This window comes from Syzygium oleosum, unplaced genomic scaffold, assembly GCF_021117445.2.
Source record: "Syzygium oleosum isolate NSW1041296 unplaced genomic scaffold, Sole_v2.1 Sole_v2.13, whole genome shotgun sequence".
In the NCBI taxonomy this organism is placed as follows: Eukaryota; Viridiplantae; Streptophyta; class Magnoliopsida; order Myrtales; family Myrtaceae; genus Syzygium; species Syzygium oleosum.
In genome coordinates, this window is record NW_026607497.1 from 233,955 (window position 1) to 260,576 (window position 26,622).

Here is a 26,622-nt window from a genome sequence, read left to right on the forward strand (position 1 = left end):
TTCCAACTGTTGTTGAAAACCCTCACGGTACAACTATTGCGTACGGAAGTACACATAAGTGGACTAAACGCAGTATATTTTGGGATCTACCATATTGGAAGGCTCATCTTATTCATCATAATTTTGACGTCATGCACATAGAGAAGAACGTTTTCGACAATGTCATAAATATTGTGATGAATGCCCCTGGAAAAACAAAAGACAACTTGAACGCAAGAAAAGTTATGAGGGATATTTGCGATCGGCCAACACTAGATGTGGATGCAAGCAGCAGGGGACCAAAATCAAAAGCAGTTTATACATTGGACAAGGAGCAGAGACGGGTCGTTTGTCAATGGTTGAAATCGGTGCGATTTCCTGATGGATATGCTTCGAATCTCGGGAGATGCGTTGATTTGAATGAATGCAAGTTGACAGGTCTGAAGAGTCATGATTGTCACATATTTATGGAAAGACTAATTCCAATAGTCTTCAAGGAACTTCTACCAAACTTTGTTTGGGGCGCCATTACAGAGTTAAGTAATTTCCTACATGATATTTGCTCAACAACGTTGAAAGCATCACACATGGAGAAACTAGAGAGAGATATTCCAATTATTCTTTACAACTTAGAAATGATATTTCCTCAATTGTTCTTTGATTCAATGGAGTATCTCTTAGTTCACTTGCCTTATGAGGCCAAAGTTGCAGGTCCCGTCCAATTTCGATGGATGTATCCATTTGAGAGGTAAGTTTTTTTTTAAATAAATTTGAAATTACTTCATTATATATTATGTTCCGATAAACTTTTTTCTATTGCAACTAGGTTCTTATATCATTTGAAGAAAAAAGTGAAGAATAAGGCATGTGTCGAAGCTTCAATTTGTAATGCATATATTGTGGAAGAAGTGACAACATTTGCATCATACTATTTTGAGCCGTACGTGCAGTGCAAGAGGCGGAGAGCAGGAAAAAATGATGAGGGCCCCATTGATCACAATTGCAAATCATTCTCTATTTTCAATTATTTGGGCTGACCAAGCGGCGAATGTAAGTTTCGTCACTTAACAAGCAAAGAAAAGCAGGCAGCCCATACATATATTTTACTGAACTGTCCAGAAGTTGAGCCATACTTCGAGTAAGTGTACATTTGTAAGTATATGTATTGTGTGTCTAACATTTGCTAATATATAAATGGTATTTGTTAATAGGATTTTCCAAAATTCAATGTATGGACTACCACCAAATGAGTTTGACCGTTTGTGCGAGGAACAATTTACAACATGGTTTAAAACATATGTAAGTTGTATATGGATGAAATCCAAGTTATTCGAATTTTTTATACATCATATATTAAAATATATATTATTGATATTGCGTGTGTGACCTTAGGTTCACAGTAATCATGATCATGTTGCAGAGCAAGGATTGCTATATCATCTGTCGTGGGGTCGAAAGTCAAGAGTACGAAGTTGGCCAGCATATTTCATAAACGGGTATAATTTTCACACTAGAGAATATGGAATGGGAAAAGCCACAATGAATAGTGGTGTGTGTGTTCAGTCATCCAATGGTGGCAGTTTGAAAGATGATTTTTATGGCTTGTTGGATGAAATCGTAGAGATAGAGTACCATGGACCATTAATGCGGGTTGTGTTATTTAAGTGCATGTAGTTCGACCCCGTCAAAGGAATGAATGTGCATACGAAATTAATTTGGTTGAAATAAATCACAAGAAAAGATATATGAAATATGAACCATTTGTTTTGGCACAACAAGCAATTCAAGTATATTATGCATCATATCCTAGTTTGAAATGTGACAAAGCCGATTGGTGGGCTGTATGTAAAACCAAAGCACGAACAAAAATCGAGGAACACTTGAAGGACACAGCATATCAACAAGAGGAAGTTCGTAACACGATTGAAACTGATGAATATAACATTCTAACTTTATGAGATCCATGTGGAGCGATGATCGATGTGGATCCAACTGAAATTCGCAAATCAAATTTTGAAGTGGGTACAGAATTTGATTTTGAGACAGAGGATGAAGATGATGCTCATGAAGAAGACGGAGATGAAGACGAAGATGAAGGTGAAGATGAAGAAGAAGATTATGATTTTTGAGACTTTTTACTAATTATGTGTAATTATTATTATTATTGCGATATGTGTTTTTTGTTGTTGTCATAATTTTTATTATTGTTGTTGTCGTAATTATTATTGTTGTTGTTGTCGTTGTTGTTATTATTAGAATCCGTGGCTAATTAGCCTCAGATTTAGCCACGGAATTGAAATAGTCGGGAAAAGGCCACGCGACTATATTTCCATGGCAAATTTCCCGCGAATTTAGCCATGAATTTCAACAAAAAGCCGTCTCCGCCGGAAGCCTTATTTTTGTGGCAAAATTCGTGGCAAATTTGCCACAAATTTTGCCACGAAAAAAGTACATAGAAGAATAATTCCCAAGACTTTAATGTCGTCGCAAAATTCGTGGCAAATTTTGCCACGAAAACGAAGTTTTACTAATAATTGCCCGGAAAGTTATTTTCGTGGCAAAATTTGTGGCAAATTTGCCACGAATTTTGCCACAAAAATAGTATATAGGAGAATAATTGCCCCAAGATTTTAAAATTCGTGGCAAAATTCGTGGGAAATGTGCCCCGAATTTCAAAAAAGGCCGCAAACGCCTGACATTTTTTGTCGTGGCAAAATTCGTGGCAAATTTGCCACGAAAATAGTATATAGTGCAATAATTGCCCGGAAACTTGAAATTCGTGGCAAATTTCCCACGAATTTTGCCACGAATTTCAAGTATATAGGAGAATTATTGCCCCGAGGGTTTTAAATTCGTGGCAAAACTCGTGGGAAATTTCCCACGAATTTTGCCACGAAAACGAAGTTTTAGTGCAATAATTGCCCAGAAACTTGAAATTCATGGCAAATTTCCCACGAAATTTGCCACGAATTTCAAGTATATAGGAGAATTATATATTGCCCCGAGGTTTTTAAATTCGTGGCAAAATTCGTGGGAAATTTCCCACGAAAATAGTATATAGTGCAATAATTACCCGGAAATTTGAAATTCGTGGCAAAATTCGTGGGAAATTTCCCACGAAATTTGTCACGAATTTCAAGTATATAGGAGAATTATATATTGCCCCGAGGTTTTTAAATTCGTGGCAAAATTCGTGGGAAATTTCCCACGAATTTTGCCACGAAAATAGTATATAGTGCAATAATTGCTCGGAAACTTGAAATTCGTGGCAAAATTCGTGGGAAATTTCCCACGAATTTTGCCACGCATTTCAAATATATAGGAGAATTATATATTGCCACGAAAATAGTATATAGTGCAATAATTGCCTGGAAATTTGAAATTCGTGGCAAAATTCGTGGGAAATTTCCCACGAATTTTGCCACGAATTTCAAGTATATAGGAGAATTATATATTGCCCCGAGGTTTTTAAATTCGCCGAAAATTTGAATCCCACGAATTTTGCCACGAAAATAGTATATAGTGCAACAATTACCTGGAAACTTGAATTTCGTGGCAAAATTCCCACGAATTTTGCCACGAAAATTGTGCATTGTACAAAATTTGCGCCGAGATTTGACTTTTGCGGCAAAATTCGTGGCAAATTTGCCACGAAAATAGAAACACATATTTATATTCTTCAGCCGTCCACCTCGCGTCTACCGAGTAATTTTGGCCCAACCAAATATCCTTCTCGCCGTCCTCAGCGCCGTCCTCGTCGCCGTCGAGTTCGCCCAAAGTCGACGCTGTCCTCCTGGCCGTCGCCGCCTTCGCCGTCCACCTCGCCGTCATCATCGCCGTCGAGTTCACCCAGAGTCGACGCCGTCCTCCTCGCCGTCGACGCCGACGTCCTCGCCGTCCACCTCGCCGTCGAGTTCGCCCAGCGCGGTAGGTAAGCGAGCTCTATTCCTTGAATAAAATGGTGTCGCGGTCGTGATTCCGGGGGGGGTCGCGGCCGAGTTGGCTGGAGGGGGGGTCGCTGCCGTGATTCCGGGGGGTGGGATTGCGTTCTCAGCTGTGTCTTTGGCTGGAATTTGCTTCTACAGAGGAGGGATTGTGCTTTGCATTGTTGGGCACAATTAGTTGATGTTTTTTTTTTTTTTGTTTTTGTGGGTCAGTGGAAAGAAGGTAGGCTTAGAGAGGAGGAGGAGGTCTAGTTCTACATTTCACCTGCAGAATAGCTAATTTAAAACAGATTTCTCATGAAATTTGGCTTCTGCACCTGCTGATTTTGCACGATCAGCACTGTTGTCGATTTTTTTTAATGATTTTTCTGCTAAGATCTAAACTTAGGTAAAAGGAAGCTTAAACATGGAACAAATTAATGGGTTGCATTCGTGGCAAATTTGCTTGTTGAACGTAATTTGTGATCTTTTTTCTAGGTCTGTACTAGAACTTTGTGAAATGGGATATTCGGGGCATAAATTTGCACAAATGTGGCATCAAACTTGATACTTGTTGTAATTCGTTTTGCACATTTAATATGCTTCCTTTTATTTTTCGTGAAATCTGATGTGGTCAAAAATTCAATTTCCTCCGACAAGGGCCAAAGATTGCTATTTATCAGAGGCGATAGTCTGTTTGTTTCATTTTCTCAAGTTTATTTCTTGCTCTCTGAAACAAAATGGTAAGCACGTCATTTTCTGTCCCTAATACATGTTCATATTTTTTAATGATGGGCATAATGATGAGCCACACAATAATGCGGCGATTGGTGATGATGATGATGATGCTGATGATTTTATTGTCAGTCCTTCCTAGTTCATTCTCTTCGGGGCCGACCAGTCGTTGTGGTCGTCCCCTCGTGGCGAGCTGCCTCGTCAGTCTGAGGACAAGCTTCAGGTGATGTCCTCGTCTCTCGGCTTTAGGAGTTAGAATTGTGACATTGCTGCTGGTTTCATATGTTCTTCTAATGGATGTGAAAGTTGACTTATATTCAAATGTAAGAACATTGGTCCTTCGACGTTTTTTTAAAATCCTCCTACTTATTTTTTTAAAGTTAGTTCCACGTCCATGTATAAATGTTTTTTTTTATATTTTGGACAAATTCGATATCTTTATTTATGTATCCATATTTCATCAGGTGTCGATAAAGGTGACTGTTCCTGATGTCCTGCCGAGTACCAAAGCTGCCAACTTTTTATGGTAGTCCTGCATCCTTTCAATGTTTTGAATGTATTACATGATGTTCATTAGTGCTTAGCTATCTCTATGTATTATGAGATTGAATATCGAATACCATCATGTGAGACTTTGCAACTTATACATTGTAGAAATTAATATTGCTACTAATTAGATTTAAAATCGAAATTGTCCCTAAACAAAATTCGTCGCAAACTTAGCGACGAATTTTGTCACGAATAGATTTCGTCGCAAATCATCAACGAAAATTGAAATTTTTTGTCGGAAAAATTTGCGATTTCCCATGATTTTTGCAACGAATAATTAGCGACAAATTTTGCAACGAATTTTGCAACAAATTTTACCACGAATTTAGCGACGAATTTTGTTTTCGTCGCAAATTACCAACGAAAATTGAAATTTTTTGTCAGAAAAATTCGCGATTTCCCACGATTTTTGCAATGAATAATTAGCGACAAATTTTGCAATGAATTTTCCCACGAATTTAGCCACGAATTTTGTTTTCGTCGCAAATTACCAACGAAAATTGAAATTTTTTGTCAGAAAAATTCGCGATTTCCCACGATTTTTGCAACGACTAATTAGCGACAAATTTTGCAACGAATTTTCCCACGAATTTAGCCACGAATTTTGTTTTCGTCGCAAATGACCAAAGAAAATTGAAATTTTTTGTCGCAAAAATTCGATTTGCGACAGAATTTGTTTTCGTCCCTAATTTCGTGGGAAATTCGTTGTGCCACGAATAATTAGCGACGAATTTTATCCACAATTTTTACAACGAATAATTAGCGACGAATTTTGCCATGAATTTTGCAACGAACTTTGCCACGAATTTAGCCACGATTTGATTTTCGTCGCAAATTATCAACGAAAATTCAAATTTTTTGTCGCCAAAATTTGCAAAAAAAAATTTGCGACGAATTTTTTTGTTCGTCGCTAATTTCGTGGGAAATTCATTTGCCACGAATAATTAGCGACCAATGTTGCCCCGATGTTTGCAACGAATAATTAGCGACGAATTTGGCAACGAATTTTGCAATGAATTTAGCCACGAATTTATCTACGAATTTTGCCACGAATTTGTTTTCGTCGCAATTTACCAATGAAAAATTAAAATTTTTTGTCGCAAAAATTTCTGATGCCGAATTAGCGACGAATTTTTTTTCGTCGCTAATTCATCGGAAATTCGTTTTGCCACGAATTTTACCACGAATAATTACCAACGAATTTTGCTACGATTTTTGCAATGAATAATTAGCGACGAATTTTGCGACGAGCTTTGCAACGAATTTAGCCGCGAATTTTGCGATGAAAAAATTTCGTCGCAAATTACCAACGAAAATTGAAATTTTTTGTCGCAAAAATTTGCGACGACGAATTTTTGTTTGTCGCTAATTTCGTTGGAAATTCGTTTTGCCATGAATTTTGCCAAATTTTTCGTGGCAAAATTCGTGGCAAAACCCTTGTTTTTTTGTAGTGAGTTATATTTTCATAAATTATATGATTACTTAGCAGGAAACTCGAATGGGCTTATTAGATTTGTGAAAGTCATCAATAGGTCAATCCAAAAGGCCTCTGAGATATGAATTATAATGGAATAAGGACACTATAAGTGCCAAAAGTTGTGTACGGCGCTCACTTTAGTGCCAAAAGTTTCCGCCGGATCATTTAAGTGCCAAATTAGAGAAAAAACAATCACTTAAGTGTCAACAGCGAGAAATTCCGGCCAAAATTAACACGTGGTATTTACAATTAAAAGAAAAAAGGTGACATGGCATGTTTTTTTTAAAATAGAGTTCACGTGGACGTAAAAAACGACGTCGTTTTTCCGTTCGACTTAGCTCGAACAAACTAAATGACGTCGTTTTGTGCCTATGGCGAAAACGACGTCGCAAAATGTCGTTTAGATTCTTCGTTCACTCGGGGGGTCGCAGAAGGTTGGCAACCCTCCACTGCATACAAACAAAGTTCGCTCCATTGCTGTCGTCCCTCAATTGCCGTCGCTCGATCGCCGTCGCCCGTTCGCGGTCGTCGTCTCGCCATCAATCACTCAGGTTAGTCATCTTCTCTGTTGAGGCTCCGATTGCAAAATTAGGGCAACGGGGGCAAAATTAGAGCTCAGCTTGGAGGGAAAAGGGTTCTTCGTAATAAAGAAGGAAAATGGCTCGGTTCTTGGTACTAGCGAATAGATTCGCTTCTGTTGTGGGGACCTCACTTTGTTTAATCAATTCGGTGCTATTGTGGCGACTGAATTGATTAAATCAACTTTATTGGTTTCGTTTCAGAAAATGACAATTGCGGAGTCCATTCTTTAATCAATTTTTTGCAATTGTGGGGACATCCATGTGAAATTGTTGTCCTTTCTACTATGTGGTCTCAAAAGCTAATTTTTTTTTCCTTGGGTGTAGTGTCGGCATGGGGGAGAATCTTGCGGCCATCATTATTTGCTATGGCGGGGAATTTGTAATTGGCACTGAAGAGTGGGAATATGCCGGTGGAAATGAAGGTACTATCTTCGTCGATGTTAGAAAGTCATCATACATTGAATTCGTGAGGGATATAGTGCAAAGTGCAAAAATTGCATTATTGTGTTCCTGGGAAGAAGTTAAAGGAGATATTTTAGTGATGATGGTGGTATTAAGGATATCATTTACTATTATCTTCACGATGAGGAAGTTAAGGTGTATGTTGAGTATTATAGTGATGATGAGGATAATGAGGATGATGAGAGTACTGAAATAGGAGAAGTAGGAGATCGCATTCAGGTGAGTAATCAGGTCGGGGATGAGTCTACATTAGACGAAAGGCAACAGGAGAGGTAAGTGAGGGAGGAGAGGGATGAGTCTATATTAGTTGATGAATAATTTATTGGATTAGATTGGAAAGTTGCTCAATCGAGTGACGAATATGATGAAGATTTGGCAAATGTGAATTTCCCAAGTGATGAAGATAATGATGAACTTGCACAGTCAAGACAAAAGCAAAGAAAATTTGTGAGAAATAAAATTGTAACATTTGGAAAAATGCGTGAATCTGAGCCAGTAAATAGAGATGAAGGATTTGGAGGTAATGAAAATGATGAGGCTGAAAATAGCGGTAATGAGAGTGCTAGTTTTGATAATGAGCTTCAGGATGATGATGTACCTGTGTGTAGAATGAAAAGTAAGTTTCCTTGCTATGATCCGACTGTTGCCAAACCTGTTTTGTCTGTAGGCATGACATTTGATGATGCCAAATAATTTAAAGAAGTTATTGTGAAGAACTCCATTGCTAAACAGAGAGGCATTGAATTTATTAGAAATACGAAGAAATTTGTGAGAGGTAAGTGTTCCCAATCTCATTGTCCGTGGAAGATTTATGGCGTGCTGAGTAGGAACAGGTCATTCCAGATTAGGTATTTCCAGGAGGAACATAGTTGTTCCTTCATGTTTGACAATAAAAGAATAATAAGTGCCTGGTTGTCGAGGCAATTCTTTAATACTATCAAGGTGATGCCCAATATCAAGAGTCATCAGTTTCAACAGTTAGTGAAGGAGCAAGTGGGAGTTAATGTGTCGAGAAATCAGTGCAAAAGAGCGAAGCAAAAGGTGATGAAAATACTAATTGGTCAGTACAAGGAAGAATACGCCCAGGTTTGGGATTATGCTTTTGAATGCGTGCTTCAAAACCTTTCTAGTCGAGTATATGTAGAGATTGTTAATAGGCCACTGGCTGACTGTGAGCCTAAGTTTGATAGATTTTATGTATGCTTTGATGCATGCAAACGGGGATTTTTAACTGGTTGTAGAAGAGTTATGGGATTGGATGGTTGTTTTCTGAAGAGATTATGTAAGGGAAAGTTGTTGGCTGCTATAGGGAGAGACGTCAATAATCAAACGTTTCCAATAACTTAGGCTATTATGAAGATTGAGAATAAGGACACCTAGTCATGGTTCCTAAAAAATTTAATGGCTGACCTTGAGATTGACAATAGGAGAGGTTGGGCATTCATGAGCGACCAACAAAAGTTAATGCCATTCCAATTATTAGCTTTTTCATATTACTTAATTTCATATTTTTACTTATTTTTATTTGTTGATTTGAATTTTTGTAGGGTCTTGTTCCTGTTTTGGCTGAGTTAATGCCATATGCCGAGCATAGAATGTGTGCGAGGCACATATACGCAAATTGGGTAAAGAACTACAAAGGAGATAAGCTGCAGAAGCAATTTTGGCAAATAACAAAGAGCACCAACATGGCTGATTTTAGATTAGCCAAACAAAGGTTGTTGCAGCTAACAAATGAAGGTTTCGAAGAACTCTTCTAAACAGAAGTTAAGCATTGATGTAGGGCATTTTTTAGAAAGGAATTCAAATGCAATATCATTGACAACAACCTTAATGAAGCTTTTAATGGCAGAATAATAAAGGCAAGGTGCAAACCAATCATTAGCATGCTTGAAGACATTCGTGTTATGTTTATGACTAGGCTGCATAGACAAAGAGATGAAGCTGCAAAATGGACTAGAGAATGCGGTCCTAGGATTGCGAAGAGATTGGATGAGAACCTGGCTGGTAGTAGGTTCTTAAATCAAATTTAGAATGGAGATGATGGCTATGAGATAATGAACAATAATGATAAGTATGTCGTCCACCTAGAGAGGAGAAAGTGTTCATGTCGAGCTTGGCAACTAACTGGAATTCCTTGTGTTCATGCCATTTGTGCTGTCCAAATGAAGCGACAAAACCCAGAGGATTACCTAGATGGTTGGTATAATAAAAGCACATACCTTTCTTTGTACCAATTCATGATGCAGTCTATCAGAAGTAGCAAATTATGGGAGCCAACGAATCATGAAGCCCATATACCTTTGCCACTAAGGAAGCATATAGGAATGCCAAGAAGGAGACGAAAAATGCAGGAGGGAGAGATTTCAAGTCGGAGGATGGCCAGGACTGGGGCAAAGATGAGGTGCTCCTATTACCACAAGGAATGACGCAATAAGAAAGGATGTGCATTGAAGAAGCAACATCAAGAACAATAGATTGCATGGGCTGATGCAGGGCCAATAGATACGCCTCCTGTAGGGCCAGCTAAAGGGGCAACAGAAGAACCTCATGTGGGGTTAAGTGTAGGGCCAGCTAAAGGCCCAATAGAAAGCCCTCTTATGGGGTCAGGTATAGGGCCAGCTGAAGGGCCAATAGAAAGCCCTCCTGTGGGGTCAGGAGCAGGGACTACTGCAAGTAGGATATGAGCAATAACCACCAAATTGACTGTTGAACAAACAAGAAAATATCCAATAAGTTGTACATGATTGTGGTTTTTTATGTATTATTTTATGGGCTTAAATTTAGTTTTTTTTATGTCTTTCTTAGGTGAGAAGACGATGAACTGCATAGGCTGCAGAGGTTACACAGGTTGCACAGGTTGCTCCCCCGCAAGTTGCTGAAACTGAGGCACCACAGCGAACAAGAGGAGTTATTGGGAAAAGGATAAGGCAATATGGTTATGACCTTTATACATACAAACGTACTGGAATGACTATTTTGAATGTAAGTTTTGTAGGACTTGTGCATTTAATTTATATTATGGCATTTGTATTTCACATATTAGTAATAATATGATTATGTTGTTGTAGCCTGGAACAAGTTCGGATGTACTTATCTCTCAAGGTGGCCTAACTGAAGAGTCAAGGGCTATGCCAAAGCCAAATAAAAGTGCTCGAAAGAAGAAGACATTGGCTACAGTTCCAAAACAGTCACCAACAAAGAATCAAGAATCGGTTTCATATGAACCAACTGAAGTTGGTACCAACAATAACCCTACGGATAGTTCCCATTGGTAGAAAGAAAATGGTTGCTATTAAGAAGAAGGTATATGGGATAGGAAGGCCGATTAAAAAACTTGCACGTCTAGCTAGAAAGAGTGCAAGGATTATGAATCAAGTTAAAAGTGTAAAAGGAAAAGGAACTAGAAACATTATGCAAATTGACTGATGGAAGTTGTTGCCATTATTTTTTTTTTTGCGGGTTGCTACCATTGTTTTTGTTTTTGTTTGTTTTGACATGTTAGGTGAGAGGGAAACCTTGACTAATTGGGAAAGTAAAGTGAGAGATTTGTTTTTTTGTAAACAATCAGTTCAATGTCAATGGTAACGATGTTTTTGTTGGTTCTCATTTTTTGTCTTGGTTTGGGCTGGTATGCGAATGATTGTTATGTTTTGCTGCTGGTGCAAGGTTGTGATGAGGCTGATGTTGTTTTGTTGTTGGTGAAAGTTGTGTATGCTGGTGCATTTGGGGTGCCAGCAATTGTGTGTACTGGTGCAAGCACAAGATGAACCAATTATGCCGGTATAGTTTAGGGTGCTAGTGCATTACACCAGTTGTATGTACTGGTGGTGCTGGTGCAAGCACAAGATGCTTTAGCATGTGTTGGTGCAGAGTATTGTGCTTGCACCAGCAAGCATAAGACTACACTAGCAGCTTGGTGGTGCTGGTGGCCGAGAGTGGTGCTGGTGGTTTTGGTAGCTGAGTGTGATGCTGATGGTAGTGTTGGTGCTGGAGTTGGTGTTGGTGCTGGTGGCCGAGAGTGATGTTAGTGATGCTAGTTTTTTTGGTGGTCGAGTGTGTTGGTGCAAGCACAACATGTGCCTTGTTCTTGCACTAGCAAGTACTGGTGCACTCCAGCAAATATTGATGGTGCACAAGATGCACCAGTTCCTTACATCGTCTAGTGTTTTCGTATATGTGTGTCTAGTGGCTTGCATTGTGCTAGTGCACGGGGGACATGCTCATGGATCGTGGACAAGAGTCGCTAAGTGCATCGATAGTCGAGCACATTGCATTTAGTATGTTGTGGTGCATTACAAGTGAAAAAAAAAAGTGAAACCAACTTAACCATTTTTTTAAACTTGTACAGCACGAGTGATCACTTTTGAACCACGATTGGCACTTAAATAATCACTTTCAGAAAAAATTGGCACTTATATGATTACTAATTACAACTTATGGCATTGAAATGATCACTCGACAACTTGTTCACTCCTTATTTTAACTAGTGTTTGCAACAAATACTGCAGCAAACCAGCAAAACTTTACCAACAAACCATTGCACCAAACCAAGATTGACAAGACACAACTAATCAAGGAAACTTGTAAGTGCTTACAACCAATGACTTCCAACCTTCCATTTCCATCATAGATCGCATACAAACAAAAATTGCAGCAAACCTACAATCCAAATATACTTATAAATTACACAATACAAGTATATAATCCACTGATCTTCACAACTATGGTAGACTAAGATACTTCTTCTCATCATTAACTTTACATTTGAGCGTAAAATATACCAAATAAGACAACAATAATACAATCAACACTTGATAACACTTTCTTTCTCTTTTCATCCTTGAAACTTCCTTCCTCAAATGTTTGGCCAGAGATGCTAAGCCCTTCATTTCTGCTTGCATAGAGTCCATATCATCCAACTTGTCCGTTAATGTAGGTGGAGGTTGATGTCGTCCTTCAAGTAGCTCCAAGATCACCTCTGTTGCTCGATCGGAGAATTTTGCATTGACCCATTTGAAATATTTGCACTTCGAGCCTTTTCTATACCTGGCGCATCCATGAAATCTTTTTCCGGGATTCAACCGAGTCCAAGATGTTCTTTTTAGATTCGGTTATCCACAATAACAATTACACTCACCTTCTTCTTCGCTTCGTTGAAAGGAAGTTGAACCACTGCTGAAACTCTTGTCCTCCATTTGCAAGCTTGAGCACTTAATTTGGGGGGCAAACCGAAATATGGTGAATTCAGCCGATTAGGGTTTTCAATTTGCGCTTCTATTTTAATTTAGGGATTTAAGTTCTTATTTGGGGGAAATAAGCTAAGCTACGTCGTTTTGAAGTGTACATGCTGACTGTACATGCTGACTAAACCTCCGGCGAGTCACATCGGCTTCAGAAACTAATAAAAAAATGCCACGTCGGATTTCCGTCCAAACTGACCGGAGTTTGTATTTAAGTGATCATTTTTCAAAAAGTTTAACATTTAAGTGATCCGGCAAAAACTTTTGACACTAAAGTGAGCGTCGTGCATAACTTTTGGCATTTGTAGTGTCATTGTTCGGAATTATAATATACATCTTCCTTAAAATTTCTCAGGCGAAGAGTCATCTTCTCAATTTACTTTTCTATTTCAAATTCAAATTATTTCAAAGTAGTTTTTTTCATATAATTGGTCTTCTATCTTTTTGTTTCGGTGTATGAATATTCAAAATTGCAAAGTTTCATGTCACAACTTCCAATATGTTAATATGCGATCCTGTAGCACTAATCTGTGGGATAGTAATGCATCAAGTAGCCATTTAAGCACACATAATAATTGCATAACGAGAGGAAGTAGTTTGGCTTCCATGGATAACATTCAGATAATTGCTTGTGTGTACAAATAATCAACATAATCTCATGCTTTCTCTCGTGCCTTCCTAGTGGATTAGGAGGAACTCCACTAATCACTTACCATCATGATAGTAATCAACCAATCATGACCGTGTACATCACCGCCGTGGACAATGGCCGAGAACATGACTCTGTACATTATAACCATTCCCCATCAAAACTCCAAGATCAACCCACTTAGAATACTTCATGTCTGTCTGCCATAACTCTCTCAGGACCTGCTCGCCACTGATAAAAGATGTCCCAATCCCAACCTGACTTGGAAAATTTCAGTCCCTTGAACTCAATTCTCAAACAATCTCTCATAAGCATATCTGTGAAAGGCAAAGGAGTACAAAGGGTATTTCCAAATTGGGTGCTGGAGGTCATTCGGCAGTCTGAAGAATTCTCCTCCTAAGATCATTAGTGCCTTGATCCCGCCCCCGTGATGGTGCCCATCAGGAAGCTCGGTAAATGCTCGCCGCTGTCATCATCAGGCTCTCTGCCAACATCATGCAAGTGAACAACACCGAGACGCAGAACGACAATCATTTTCAACCTCTCTGGGGTCCTGTGAGGTGGTATGCAATCGCCCCGAGATCAGGGAGACCAGCAACATATATGGCTTGGAGGAGAGCGTGTTCCTAATCATGAATGTCCCGATTCTGTAGTGTCTGTTTAATCTTTCTCCCGGAAATACCTAAAATAGTTCAAGGTCGAGAAGATTGAGATGGGAAAACAAGTATTTTTTTTTTGGTTGGAAATATAGTTTTCATTCATTAGGATAAAAGGATGAGCATACATAATTGCAGATTCAGAACAAATAAGAGCACAAAGGGATGAGCATACATAATTGCAGCTTCCGTTTGAGCTGCAGAGGATGCCATGACTATACGAGCGAAGCCATCCGCGAGAAGACCCGAACTATCGCAATTCATGTCCTCCACGAAAGAAGAAAAAGCCACCGATCGTCACGAAAGTCAGGAATGAAGCAACTAAAGCCACGAACGATCCTCTAGCCAGTATTTGTGAGAATTATTCTTCCCAGTGATTAACTACTATATATATAATTCAGTTTTCTTCTCGATTTGCGGAGTACAAACATGTTGACCCTCTACTTAGCATATACCTGAATTGAGCATAAGTAGATCCAATGTTGTAGTATATGGTTTTGAGACCGAAGACCTAAGCTACATAAATGGCTAAAAGCAACCGGTAGGACCCTTGGTCACGGCACATGTTCAATGAAGATCTTCTACTAAGAGCAAGACACTGTGTCCCAAATTTTGCATAGCTTCTCTCTTTCACTGGAGGTCCGTGACTCTGAAAACAGTTGGAGAAAAAAACGATGGCGATCATTGTGAAGTTTTCATGACCGAAGACAAAGTGTTGTTGATCCTTGGATTCCTTCACCTGTAATTAGTCCCATGAGGAATTTCGGCATGACTCTCTACCAGAATCATACAGGCAAAAAGAGTCGATGCGAAGTATATAGAGTGTCCGAGGCTTCTCTGAAGTCCTGCGCAATAGTAAGTGATGGCTCTGGGAACTAGGGAAATGATAAGTAAGAAGGGCATAGATGACAGGGTATTGCCAGAACAAATGCACTTGTTCTGTAATGTCCATTTAGTCTTTCCCTCTCAAGCACCTAGACAAAGGAAAGGATGAGAAGGGAGGTAAGTCAGATTTGAATCATGAAGTTGTGTGCATCTCCTAGAAGACAAATGAGTATTTCCCAACCTTCAAATCCTCCACAAAGGAAGCAAAACCCCCCGATCGCCATTACCGTCAAGAATGAAGCAACAAACATTAGCATTGAACCTCTGGCCTGAATTAATCAAATAAATTACATCAGTCTATTAAGATCATTAAGCATCACTGCCGTTTGATTGAAACGGAGTCAAAACAACGAAGGACATAAAACAACATCTTGCATGCAAAGATGGACCTTACCTGAATCGAACTATCACCAGAGGCGATGTCACAGAAAACTGTGCCTAAGCCTAATCCCAAGGCGATATATATGACAACACTCGGCCAGTAGTGTCCTGGATCCCTATACATGTTAACAAATACCTCCTTGTAAGGACGGGGAATTGGGTGAAGAAGCAAGCTTGGCCGTCTTTGTCTTGTACATTGTCAACCTAGGACAACGCCATAATAAACATTAACATTCACTAATGCCAATATCCTCTATTTAGAGATTCGATATAAGTGCTAAATTATGCAACTTACTTGTCGACATATCTGGATATGCCAAGTTGAATTTGCCTGTAGACATTAGATGATATAGAAGATCTTACGAGTAAAGAATGTAAATGTCTATTGTGAGTTCTGTGTGTTAACCTCAGAGACAATTCTTAAGAAAAACATTGTCACCATATATATAGTAGACACTATACCCAAGTGATTCATGGAGTCGAGTTAAAATACTCGTAAAAAAAATGAAAGATGCCAATATATTTTAAGATTCACAATTTTCTCTTATTCGGGTATTAGCTTTACAAATAAAAGCCGTTAATTCAATTGAGACTGTTACACGTTGAATGAATCTATTCTCTCCTTGAATTCCATAGTAGGAAAAAGTCCTATTGTATAAAATAGGGTTAACATTGTCCAAAATTCCTCAGAGGTAGGGATTAGCAGCTTCTTGCATATACATTATATAGATAGGGAGGACTAAATCATCTCCAAGGTACTGTACCTTTAATTTGTGCTTCTCCAATACTATGGTATAATGCAAATATGATGTATGATATGGCCAAATTTCATCATTTTCAATGGGCCTCAGGCCCTCAGCTTGTATAGTCAGGCCTAAAAAGTGAATAACATGGCCCTGAAGTACCATTATTTTCCTAAAAGATGGTTCAAAATAGATCTTATTTTAAATAAGGACCTAAAGTGATCATATCTGTCTCAAAAAAGAATCTAACCTCATCGGCAGGCCAAATCTTCCTACTAATCATGGACATTTTTGTCCAAAGATATTTTTTTTTATTGGGTTGTCGGAACTCGTCGGTCATTGGCGAGGGTCACGACCCTTGCCTATATTTGGCTGAGGCCATTGCAGCAACGGACGAGGCTGACCTTTAGGCTATAGTGGCCGCAGAGGATTCTTAATATTTTGATGGTAGTTGTCGGAGGCTAGCCGGATTTGGGTGAGGCGTCGCGATGGTCTGGGTGAGGCCAGCCTCGCTGACTGCGCTTGCCCAAATCTGGGCGAGGCCGAGCGGGGGCTACGACCCTCGCTAGCGGCCGGCAAGGGTTTCGCGACCCTTGTCCAGCGGTTGACAAGCTCTGGCGACCCTCGTCGGCCACTAGTTAAAAAACATAAAAAGAAGTGAAAGAGAAGACGCAACCAAGAAGAAGATAAAGAGGGAATAAAAAGAAAGAAAATTACCTTTGGACGATAATACCCTTGATCATCCTATAAAGTTACTCTTTTTTAAGTCAAATATGATCATTTTAGATAAGGTCCACATTGAATTATCTTTTAAAAAGAAATAGGCTATTTCGTACAATTAGTGCGAATTTTTCCGGTTATTAATTCCGAGTTCTTTCCTACCTAACCCGAGGTACCCTCGGTCGGTCGTATCTGGCAGCATTGCCAGTCCCCATCAATCCGGCTCTCTCCCACAGTGCATGATTGCGAAATAGCTTTGGCTTAACATCCCTACCCAATCAGCGTTCGGAAAGTATATTATTTATTCAGGAGTTGCTTCTGCCTCCGGAAATTGCTTCTTCAGTTTAATATCGCTGGAATTTGGAGTCATTCGTCACATCATCGTTTCTTTTCTGTCCTTTAATTAGGCTGCCGTTTACCTCTGGCATTTTATATGGCGCCGTGGTTCAGCGAAAAACCAGGGGCGACTTCACTCACTCGACATTCTCAACGTCAACGCTCGGCTAACTCCGTCGCTCTACTTGACCCCCCTCCAAAAAAAAAAACCGGAAGAGAAAGCTCCGTCGGTCTATGATTCGTGCTCTTTCAAACCAGACCAGTTCAAGCATTTAAAACGGGTCCCCCTGCTTAGTGCTTATGATCTAATTACAGTCGTATCCACGTTTCCTTATTGATTCTTCGGCGCCTCATCCGCGGCTTGGTCGGACACAACAGTGGATCCTAGGAACTTCCCTTGTCACGATCTTTCTTGGATTGGGACCAGATTGAGTCGCTGGGGTTTTAGTCAAATGAAAGCTGCGCGACCTGCATATGTCTGTCAACAAAGTTCAACTCCCAGTCGCTTTCAAGTCATTTATTAATGTGTTCTCGCATAAAGAGGTGGTAACAGTAATCCTTCCTAATGCAGGCCAGATTGCGTGATTCCTTTGCCCTCACTCCACGTTTGTATTAACTTTTCATAGTTGTAATGTAACGAATTCAGAAACCAACAAGGAGCGGTTCGATCAACTCGTATGCACTGATCATTTCGATAACGGAACTGATAAAGCCCAATCATGATTCCGCAGTGAGAATTACTGGATTTCGGGTTCGCGATTTTGTCGGAGTTTCAACGAACAGGTTCCAAACAAAGCTCAAAACTGAAGGACTATTCGCGTCTGGAGTCGAGAAATTGACTGAGACGATGGTGCGAAAAGCCTTGGAATCCATCATGGCTCCCGACGAAAGAATGCGTTTCAAGAGCACTTAAGAACAGTGCTGCTGACATGGTCAAAGTGGGCGAACGGTCTCATGCGCCCGAAGCTCCCCTCTTCATGGACTTTAGCGGGAGAGAAAAAAAACAGAAAATGGCAAGCTTACGTAGATTTTAACATGCTTTTCCTGTATATTCAAAGTACATAGCCACCGAGAAAGGACTAATCGGCAGATATCATGATCAAACGGGGTTTTCGCGCTGCTGTAGTTTGACTTGCCTTGAGGGTACAAACTAACACCATTATTCAGTATTAAATTATTAATCATGGCATGCATACGTTGACCTCCCCCCTCTGGTCTTACACTATTACTCTACAGCTCTTTCTCACCAAGCTGCGGAATACAGCCAAAATTACAAATACACGTTAACGATCTTTATGATTAGATCTGATTGTTTGGTGACATTCTCTACTGATTAAGATAACATCTATTCAATTTCATTGAGACAAAACCAAGTAATAAAATTGTCCATGTTGTAATCATGTTGGAGTATATATTCCTCATACCAATCGTGTAAAGATTCCTTTCTATGGCAGACTTTTGAAGTACGTATTTATTTATATACGGACCCTAGGTCACGGCAATTTTTGTGCTGCATCTTATTTTTTCACGGGCTGAATTCCCTACAGAAAGTTTCCACGCTTTGAATTTCGGTCAGCACTGGCTGGCTCAGTGGCCCCCCAACTCTCCCCCTATAAAAGACAGTCATCTGCTCACCCCAAAAGCACACATTCATCGCTTCACTGCTCTCTCTCTCTCGAGCACCAAACTTTCTAACCATGGAGCTCCTGCTTCTCGTCTCGCTCTCCTCCGTCCTCGCCCTCTCCCTCATCGTCCTCCTGTTCAAGCACAAGTTGAGCGGCGGCCCCAAGCTCCCGCCGGGCAGCTTCGGGTGGCCCATCCTCGGCGAGACCATCGAGTTCCTCTTCGGGAACCCGGAGAAGTTCGTCGGGGACCGGATGAGGAGGTACTCGTCGACCGTGTTCAAGACCAAGATCCTCGGCGAGAAGGTGGCCGTCTTCTGCGGCCCCGCCGGCAACAAGTTCATCTTCTCCAACGAGCAGAAGCTCGTGACCGAGTGGCGGCCACACTCCATGCAGAAGCTCATGCGCTCCTACGAGGCCAAGTCACCGGCGCCGCCCCCGACCAACCCGAACGATTCCAAGACCAAGGTGCTGCGCCAGCCTGGGTTCCTGAAGCCCGAGGCCTTGTCCCGCTTCATGGAGCAAATGGACTCGACCACGCAACAGCACATGAAGCTCCACTGGGAAGGCCAGAGCAAGGTCCTCGTCTTCCCGGTCTCCAAGAACTTCACTTTGTCCCTCGCCAGCAAGTTCTTCCTCGGGCTCAACGAGCACGACCGCATCACGAGGCTCGCGAACGAGTTCGACGACGTCTCCCTCGGGCTCCACTCGATCCCCTGGAAAATCCCGGGGACGATATTTTACAACGCGAGCAACGGGGCCACGGCGATCAGGAAGGCGCTCTTGTCGGTGATCAGGGAGAAGAAGGAGGCGCTGGCGAACGGCGCGAGGTCGCATGACATACTGACGTACATGGTGGCGGCAGCCGACCCGGCCACAGGGAGGATGATGCCCGAGACCGAGATCGCCGACAAGATGATGGGGCTGCTGACCGCCGGATACAGCACGGTCGCCGGTGCCATCACCTTCCTCATGAAGTTCGTCGCCGAGAGGCCCGACATCTACGACAGGATCCTCGCAGGTACATTTAGCCCTAGGACAAAAAATATTAATTTCAGCACAGTATGTTGATAATATCGTCTTGTTCTGACATGCGGACCATCAGACCAAAAAAAAAATTAAATAACATGCCTACCGTATTCACGGTAAAAAAAATGAATAATATGCAAAGAAAAATCTGACGATTGCCCAGAATAGATCAACACCTGAAGTTTGACATTATTTCTTTGGGTGGGAAACAGAGCAATTAGAGATCAAGAAATCCAAGAACCCTGGTGAGACACTGGTGTGGGAGGACATCCAGAAGATGAAGTACTCATGGAACGTGACGAGCGAAGTGTTGAGGCTCACTCCGCCTTTACAGGGAACTTTCAGGGAGGCCATGACCGACATCACCTACGAAGGTTACACCATTCCCAAGGGCTGGAAGGTAATTTTTCGCTTCGTAACTACGTGATTCCCGAATATCATCAACCCACATTTACGTTACTAATCTCTCTTTGCGGTGGTTCCGAATTGCTAGATCTACTGGACGGTGAGCAGCACGAACAAGGACCCGACTTACTTCCCCGACCCGGAGACGTTCGACCCGGCGAGGTACGAGGAAGGGAACGCAGCGCTCCCGCCGTACACTTACGTCCCCTTCGGCGGAGGGCCGCGGCTGTGCCCGGGGAAAGAGTACGCGCGCTTGGTCATACTCACGTTCCTCCACAACGTGGTGAACAGGTTCAAGTGGGAGCTGGTCGACCCCAAGGAGAAGATCATCGAGGACATGATGCCCGCCCCATCGAAAGGGCTCCCAGTTCGCCTCATTCCTCACTCGGCATAGATTCAACTCCCCCACATACCGAGTCCGCCGCCTTATTTTCAGACACGACGTGTTACACGTTTCGCCTTTTTAAGCTTATTCTAATTAATTCCTCTGTATACTTTCTAAGATGTCGATGGTAAAATATGGATGTAAGAAAAATTTACTTACACATGTGTGTCCATTATAGTGTCGATTCGTCATCTAGCAAAATGGGAACGGGAAGATGAGTTGTAGAAAAATGTTGGGAAACATAAAAATTCCGGGCTCGGTGTGAATGCGTGGAAGGAGACAAAGATAGATTGTCCTACGTGAACGCGACATTTCCGCGTTTGTGTCCCCACTCAATTGTTTTTCTCTTTTTTATCGGTGGAACCAAGACTTCAATGAATATATTTTGACGCGTACAAGAGAAGAAAAAAGAAGAAAAAAGGGTACAAGAATTTGTTATATATTCACTCAGGTGAAAACTCTGACCGGAGCGGAGTACATAAGAGAAGAGAGAAAGGAAAGAAAAGAAAATAAAGGGCATGGAGTTAATAAACCGGTGCTAGTAGATGTGGCAGGAGAATTCTTAGGGGTGTTCGAATCATCGTCGGCGGTGGCCGGAGGAGGAGGAGGCAGAGCAGCACTGGGGCGGGGTTGCAGCTGAGACTGGGCGGGAGAGATGTTGGGGGCGGAGGAGAAGAGGTCGACTCGCTCGGATTCAGCTATGTGGCCGCCCTCCAGAGGAGTCCCGTGCTTGTAAGCGACTCTCAGCGTCCCATCTACGGCCACCTTCGCTTGTGCTGTCCCGTATTGGATGTCCTCCTTTCACTTCGCCATCTCTCCCTCTCTCTCGCCCGCCTGGCCCTGACCCTGGCCCTGGGGGTTGACTGTGACTCCATATATGGCCTAACTCACCATTACGAGGCAGTCTCTTCCTCATCTATGATAACAACTGTCGTTGATATAGGGCGACCAGTGGCTTCTCTGCTTGCGCCCCACGTGAGTGTGCAAAATTATTATAAGGAATGCACAATCGCGTTGAAAGGCATAACGAGTGAGCCGCTCAAGATGAGCCAAACTCAGCTCATGAACCACAAGGTTCATAAGATGATTATTTGCCTTCTATTATAAATAGTTGACTCCCAAAGGAAAATGCACGTGATTTTTACATACACAATAAGACACCTCTTCGAAAGAATGTCTTTTTCGGTTTTCCTTCGAAATACTAGTAGACACTAAAAATAATTGAGGATCGCCCTCGAGTGTGCAAAGTGGCATTTAATCTGTGAAAATACCGGGTATGTTCGTTATGTGATATGCATGCACGATTGGTGATACAAGTTGATGATTATTGGGCACGTTTTTCGCATTATTCGAATTTGTTTCGAATATGTTGACCGAAGAATTTATTTTCCCAACATGCATTATTCTGAGTTTACACTCTATGATCTGATACATGTACAGGTCATATTTTTAAGAAAATGCTTTCACAATTAATTATTTTTCGCCAAATAGACAAAAACCCAAAAGCCTTTAATTAAAATGACCGCGACACCTTCCCTTGTCTAAAAGTTCGAACAATCTTAGCATCACATAGCATCACACATCTCCAAACACCCAAACTCTCAAGCCATCTTTGCCACCACCTTTCTCGCCGCCAATCACCACTCCGCCATCACGGGCTGCTTTGCCACCACCAAGCCGCTACCCGTCGTTGCACCGATCTTTTCCTTTCTTATTATCCGCTGCGGCTCTATTGGGGTGTGGTTCACACTCCCCCCTAATAGGAAGGTACAAGGGTCCCCCGCTTCCCGGCGAACAAGTGGGGATAGGGCCGCCCCGACAGGAATCGCGGGAGCAACGCCCCTGAACCGTCAGAGGGTTTTTATTGTTTAGGCCCGTAATTTACTTATAGTTTGGGCTTAGACCCATATATAATTACTGAGTATAGATATAACAAAAATGTGCGATGTGTTAATTATAATGAAAATTTTTTATGGACGTAATCTTAATTTAAAGATAAATCGAAATAAAAATTTTATATCTCCATTTTCTTTTCTAAGGATGGCAAAGCGGTGGTCGCAAGTAGACCGCAACAGCGATGTCAGTTGGAGGCGCAAAGCAGAGAGCATCGAAAATCTGCGTCAATGATGATGGTACGTGGTGGAGATTAAAGATATCAAGTTTATAGGTTATCGGAGCTAAAGCTTGGATGTGGACACAGGTGTGAAAAAGTGGGAAAGTGGTTTTCGGATAGTGAAATGACAAGTCTGTAAAATCCAGGCACGTCTTTAATAATTTACCAACCCTTTAATGGCCGATCCCAGTTTTCAGGTAAGAAGTTATTAGAAACTCTCACTGGCCGATCCTCCATCCACCGTGACCATCAATCATGAAAATTGTATCATTGCATCAGAGCGTGCACCACTGATCATTGCATGCCCTGGAATAGATCTCTATTTTTACACCCATTACAAGATGACTAGCTATAAAGAGTGGGATTCACATAGGACGGCAGTCTCTCTCCTAGGTACACGTGAATTTGCTGAGGAAAATCACTTCACTCAGGCCCTAAAGGAAATTTCTAATTACAATGGAGCGTCTACAACAGTTCGGTATGATTGCGGTGCCATAAAAGTGCCCGATTCATCAAGCACAGTCCCAGCATTTTCCCCTTCAAGTGTAATCCTCAGCAACATAGAAAAGGTAGACAAATACTAAGCATCAACTGAGGACATGGAGATCATTTTGATCAAAGCTGAGCCCATTTAGTCGAGGGGACAGCCATTGCCAAAGGGCCTTTAAGCAGCGCTCAGGATATCCTAACACGAAGGTTGAACTCTTCGAATGCTTTGACCTTAATCATTTAGAAATATGTCAGCAAGTTAATCCCTCATCTGATCTGAATGGTATAGCTTTGGCTTATTCTAAAGGCTCAGACGGCAAAATCTTTCATCTGCTTGTAGGAAATCCGCATTTGAATGAACTAAGACAATTGAGTAGCAAAGAGTAGAAACCCATGTGAACTATGCACGCTAATCGTACTATCCGCAGCCTGTTGGTAACACGTCTAAACATAATATTTGGACTTTATGAAATCCATACACAAGGAGGTTAAACTAAATCATGCACGCAAAATCACCGCTTCATAGGTACTTAAACAATCTCCAAGCAAGATGTCTAAGCGTATAAAAGCATTTCATTAAGTCAGACAACATGCCTACTTGTGTAAAACTCAAAGAAAGTCTGATATCCAGCAACTAATCTAATATCAAATTATCAAAAAGCCCCTCATCCACTCTGATAGCCCTTATAGTATGTTTTATCAGATAGACAAGATTAAGGCAAATCAAGGCCAATGGTGCTTCACACAGCAGGAAACTACTTTGACCTCTGCCGCATCTTTCGGCGCTTCCTCTTAAGCCTCCTCATACGCTTCTTCTTCCACTGCATCGCAAAAGAGTGAGGGGTTAGCGCGAAAAAAAGCCAGCTTAAACAAGAGAGTGATCAGTGATTAAACGTTCATTAAGCAGATAATGATGAAAACACCGTTAGCAAGGAAACTAAAAGAAGCATCTCCGCAGATCACAAGTCAAAATTCATTCTAGAACAAGATGAAACAAGTGGCAGTCAGAGGAATAAAACCAATTGCACAATGAACGCAATAACGCTAAATATTCATGCGCTTTCTGATCAAAATTCGAAACAATGTACTCCTTAACTCCAACAGCAAATAAAAATATAGTTCTATAGTTTTCCAGAATGCACGAAAGATGATCAAGGAATGACACTACAAGCATTGCAATAAAGTACACGGTACTAATTAGAGTGCATATTCAATCGCAGTTGAAGATCAAATAGGTGCCAGCAACACAACTTAAACAGCTCAGGCTATGCAAGTCAAGTAACTCCGCCAAGAGTAGTTACATTCACCAAAATCATATCCCTGGTGATATCAAAACAATATAACCCGAACTTGATAGCAAAATAACACGAACTCTCACAATTATCTGGGTGCCCATCAGGAAAGAGGAATACAGGCCATCCAAGAAGCCTGTTATGTGATGTCATACTTACGGGACACCAACACAAACAGCAACCAAGTACATTGTAAAAATAAATGACCTATTACTGAATGCAACCTCGCTATCTATCCAAAAAACACAAGGATGCAAAGAATGCCGCGATGTTCACGATCTAACATCTACTTTTCTTGCGTGAAGAATGCCGCGAAGTTTGCAATTAGCGATTATTGAAGTACTACTTTCTCTTGCTAAAAAACTAATAAATAATGCAGGGCAATGAAGGGAAAACGCCCAAAATGCCAGCTCCAATAACTAGCAGAGAACAGTCCTCCTGTAAATAGAAGCTCAAACCTCATTCAAAATAGAAGCCGAACAAAATTCAATTGGCTTCGCCAAAATGCAAACGCCAAAAATCCCATCCTAATTTCGTCGATACATCGACGATTTCCACTCCCGCGAGCCGCTCAATCTGGTCAGACCCTACATCACGAACCCCGCTACCGTGCGCACCAACAAGAAAGCTCCAGTCACGAATGGGAGATGCAAATTCTTCCGCTCGACATCTATCGAAGCTATACTCGGGACATGCGAAATCAAACGAATGGCAAAACACATCCACATCGTATACACAGAAAAAACACCCAGCTAGATCGATCGCCGCTTCACGCAGACAGATTCAAATTACCTTGGCCCTCATTCTCTGATCGGAGCTTCGGTTTCTGTCTCTCTTTCTCTTCCTTTATCCGCGGCGACGAATCTCCGAAACGCGAATGATACTCCGATGGCGCACTTCCGGTGGTTATATATATGACCTCGTGATGCGGAAACCCTAACTCATATGGCGGGCCTTTTATTGGGCCCACATACTACGGAGCAGTTCTTTCGCTTGACTCCTTCAATGGGCTGAAAAATAGGCCTATCGACTGGACCGATTCGACCCATTTGTCGTCCCACCACGCGGGAATTCGGAAAGGAAAATAACCCAAAGGATTCATGAATTTTGACTTGATATACAATGTGGTCTTTGAAATTTTGATTTATTTAATATTATTTATAAAATTTAGCTCAATGTGCAATGTGGCTTATGAATTTTTAATCTGTTCAATGCGATCCCTGAATTTTTGGTATATATTCAATTTAGTCTCTGAACTATATGAAAATATTTAATGTTGTCTATGATCTTCAATTAATGGAAAGACGATATTTAGCATTTTCATATAGTCCATGGACTAAATTGAACATATGTCAAATGTTCATGGACCACATTAAATAAATTAAAAATTAAGGTAAAAGTTCAAGGATCACATTGCAAATTTGGCCAAAGTTCAAGAACCATTTGCGTCATTATCTTAATTCAAAAAGGATTCCACATTCCGAAGAAAATTTCTTCCGATCATGCATTTGTCGTCAACATGTAAACTCGAAAAAATAGAAGTGTGGCGATGTCCTCAATTTCAAAGCCACCAATCAAAAGACGGGTCAGATGAAATTTGCTCGAATCAAATTGGAGGCAAAAAAAGGTCCCATTCAGAATACGTACTTGCAAACCTTGTTAGAAGGCGATCAGATGGAGTAGCCTTAGCGGGAACTCGGAAGTCAAGCGAGCCCGCCAATTTAGCTAGATAAGTGTTTTGCTGGAAATGTTCCTGCAACAAAATATAATTCACCAAAAGTCATTATTCGATTTTTTTAATTAGAGGATACCGGGTTCTGGGTCTAATTCCAAATAGGAGTTGTCTAAGAGTGAACAAAGAATTCGATTGTCTTGATCAAAAACTCAAATTTCGTACAGTAACGAAGTTCGATTTATATTTATGGACAATTCAGACGAGTCCGACTAGTGATTAGCGGCGTCCGAAAT

At 41.1% G+C, this 26,622-nt stretch overlaps 2 protein-coding genes and 1 long non-coding RNA gene across 3 annotated transcripts; 1 reads left to right on the top strand and 2 right to left on the bottom strand.

The window, feature by feature from the left end:
• The first annotated feature begins 18,964 nt into the window (after nucleotides 1–18,964).
• On the top strand, nucleotides 18,965–20,918 carry LOC115692223 (beta-amyrin 28-monooxygenase-like). Its single transcript, XM_030619016.2, has 3 exons — nucleotides 18,965–19,962; nucleotides 20,183–20,370; nucleotides 20,464–20,918. The coding sequence occupies exons 1-3, from the start codon at nucleotides 19,017–19,019 to the stop codon at nucleotides 20,767–20,769; spliced, it is 1,440 nt and encodes a 479-aa protein (XP_030474876.1). The 5' UTR covers nucleotides 18,965–19,016; the 3' UTR covers nucleotides 20,770–20,918.
• A 265-nt stretch (nucleotides 20,919–21,183) lies between these two features.
• On the bottom strand, nucleotides 21,184–21,573 carry LOC115692225 (uncharacterized). The gene is given in 1 exon segment (XM_030619017.2): nucleotides 21,184–21,573. A coding segment is annotated over 1 exon segment (366 nt). The 3' UTR covers nucleotides 21,184–21,207.
• A 2,290-nt stretch (nucleotides 21,574–23,863) lies between these two features.
• Nucleotides 23,864–25,693, bottom strand: LOC115692226 (uncharacterized). The gene is made up of 2 exons (XR_004007100.2): nucleotides 25,447–25,693; nucleotides 23,864–24,183 (listed from the first exon to the last, which is right to left on the bottom strand). It is a non-coding gene; the product is annotated as an uncharacterized LOC115692226 (long non-coding RNA).
• Nucleotides 25,694–26,622: the final 929 nt, after the last annotated feature.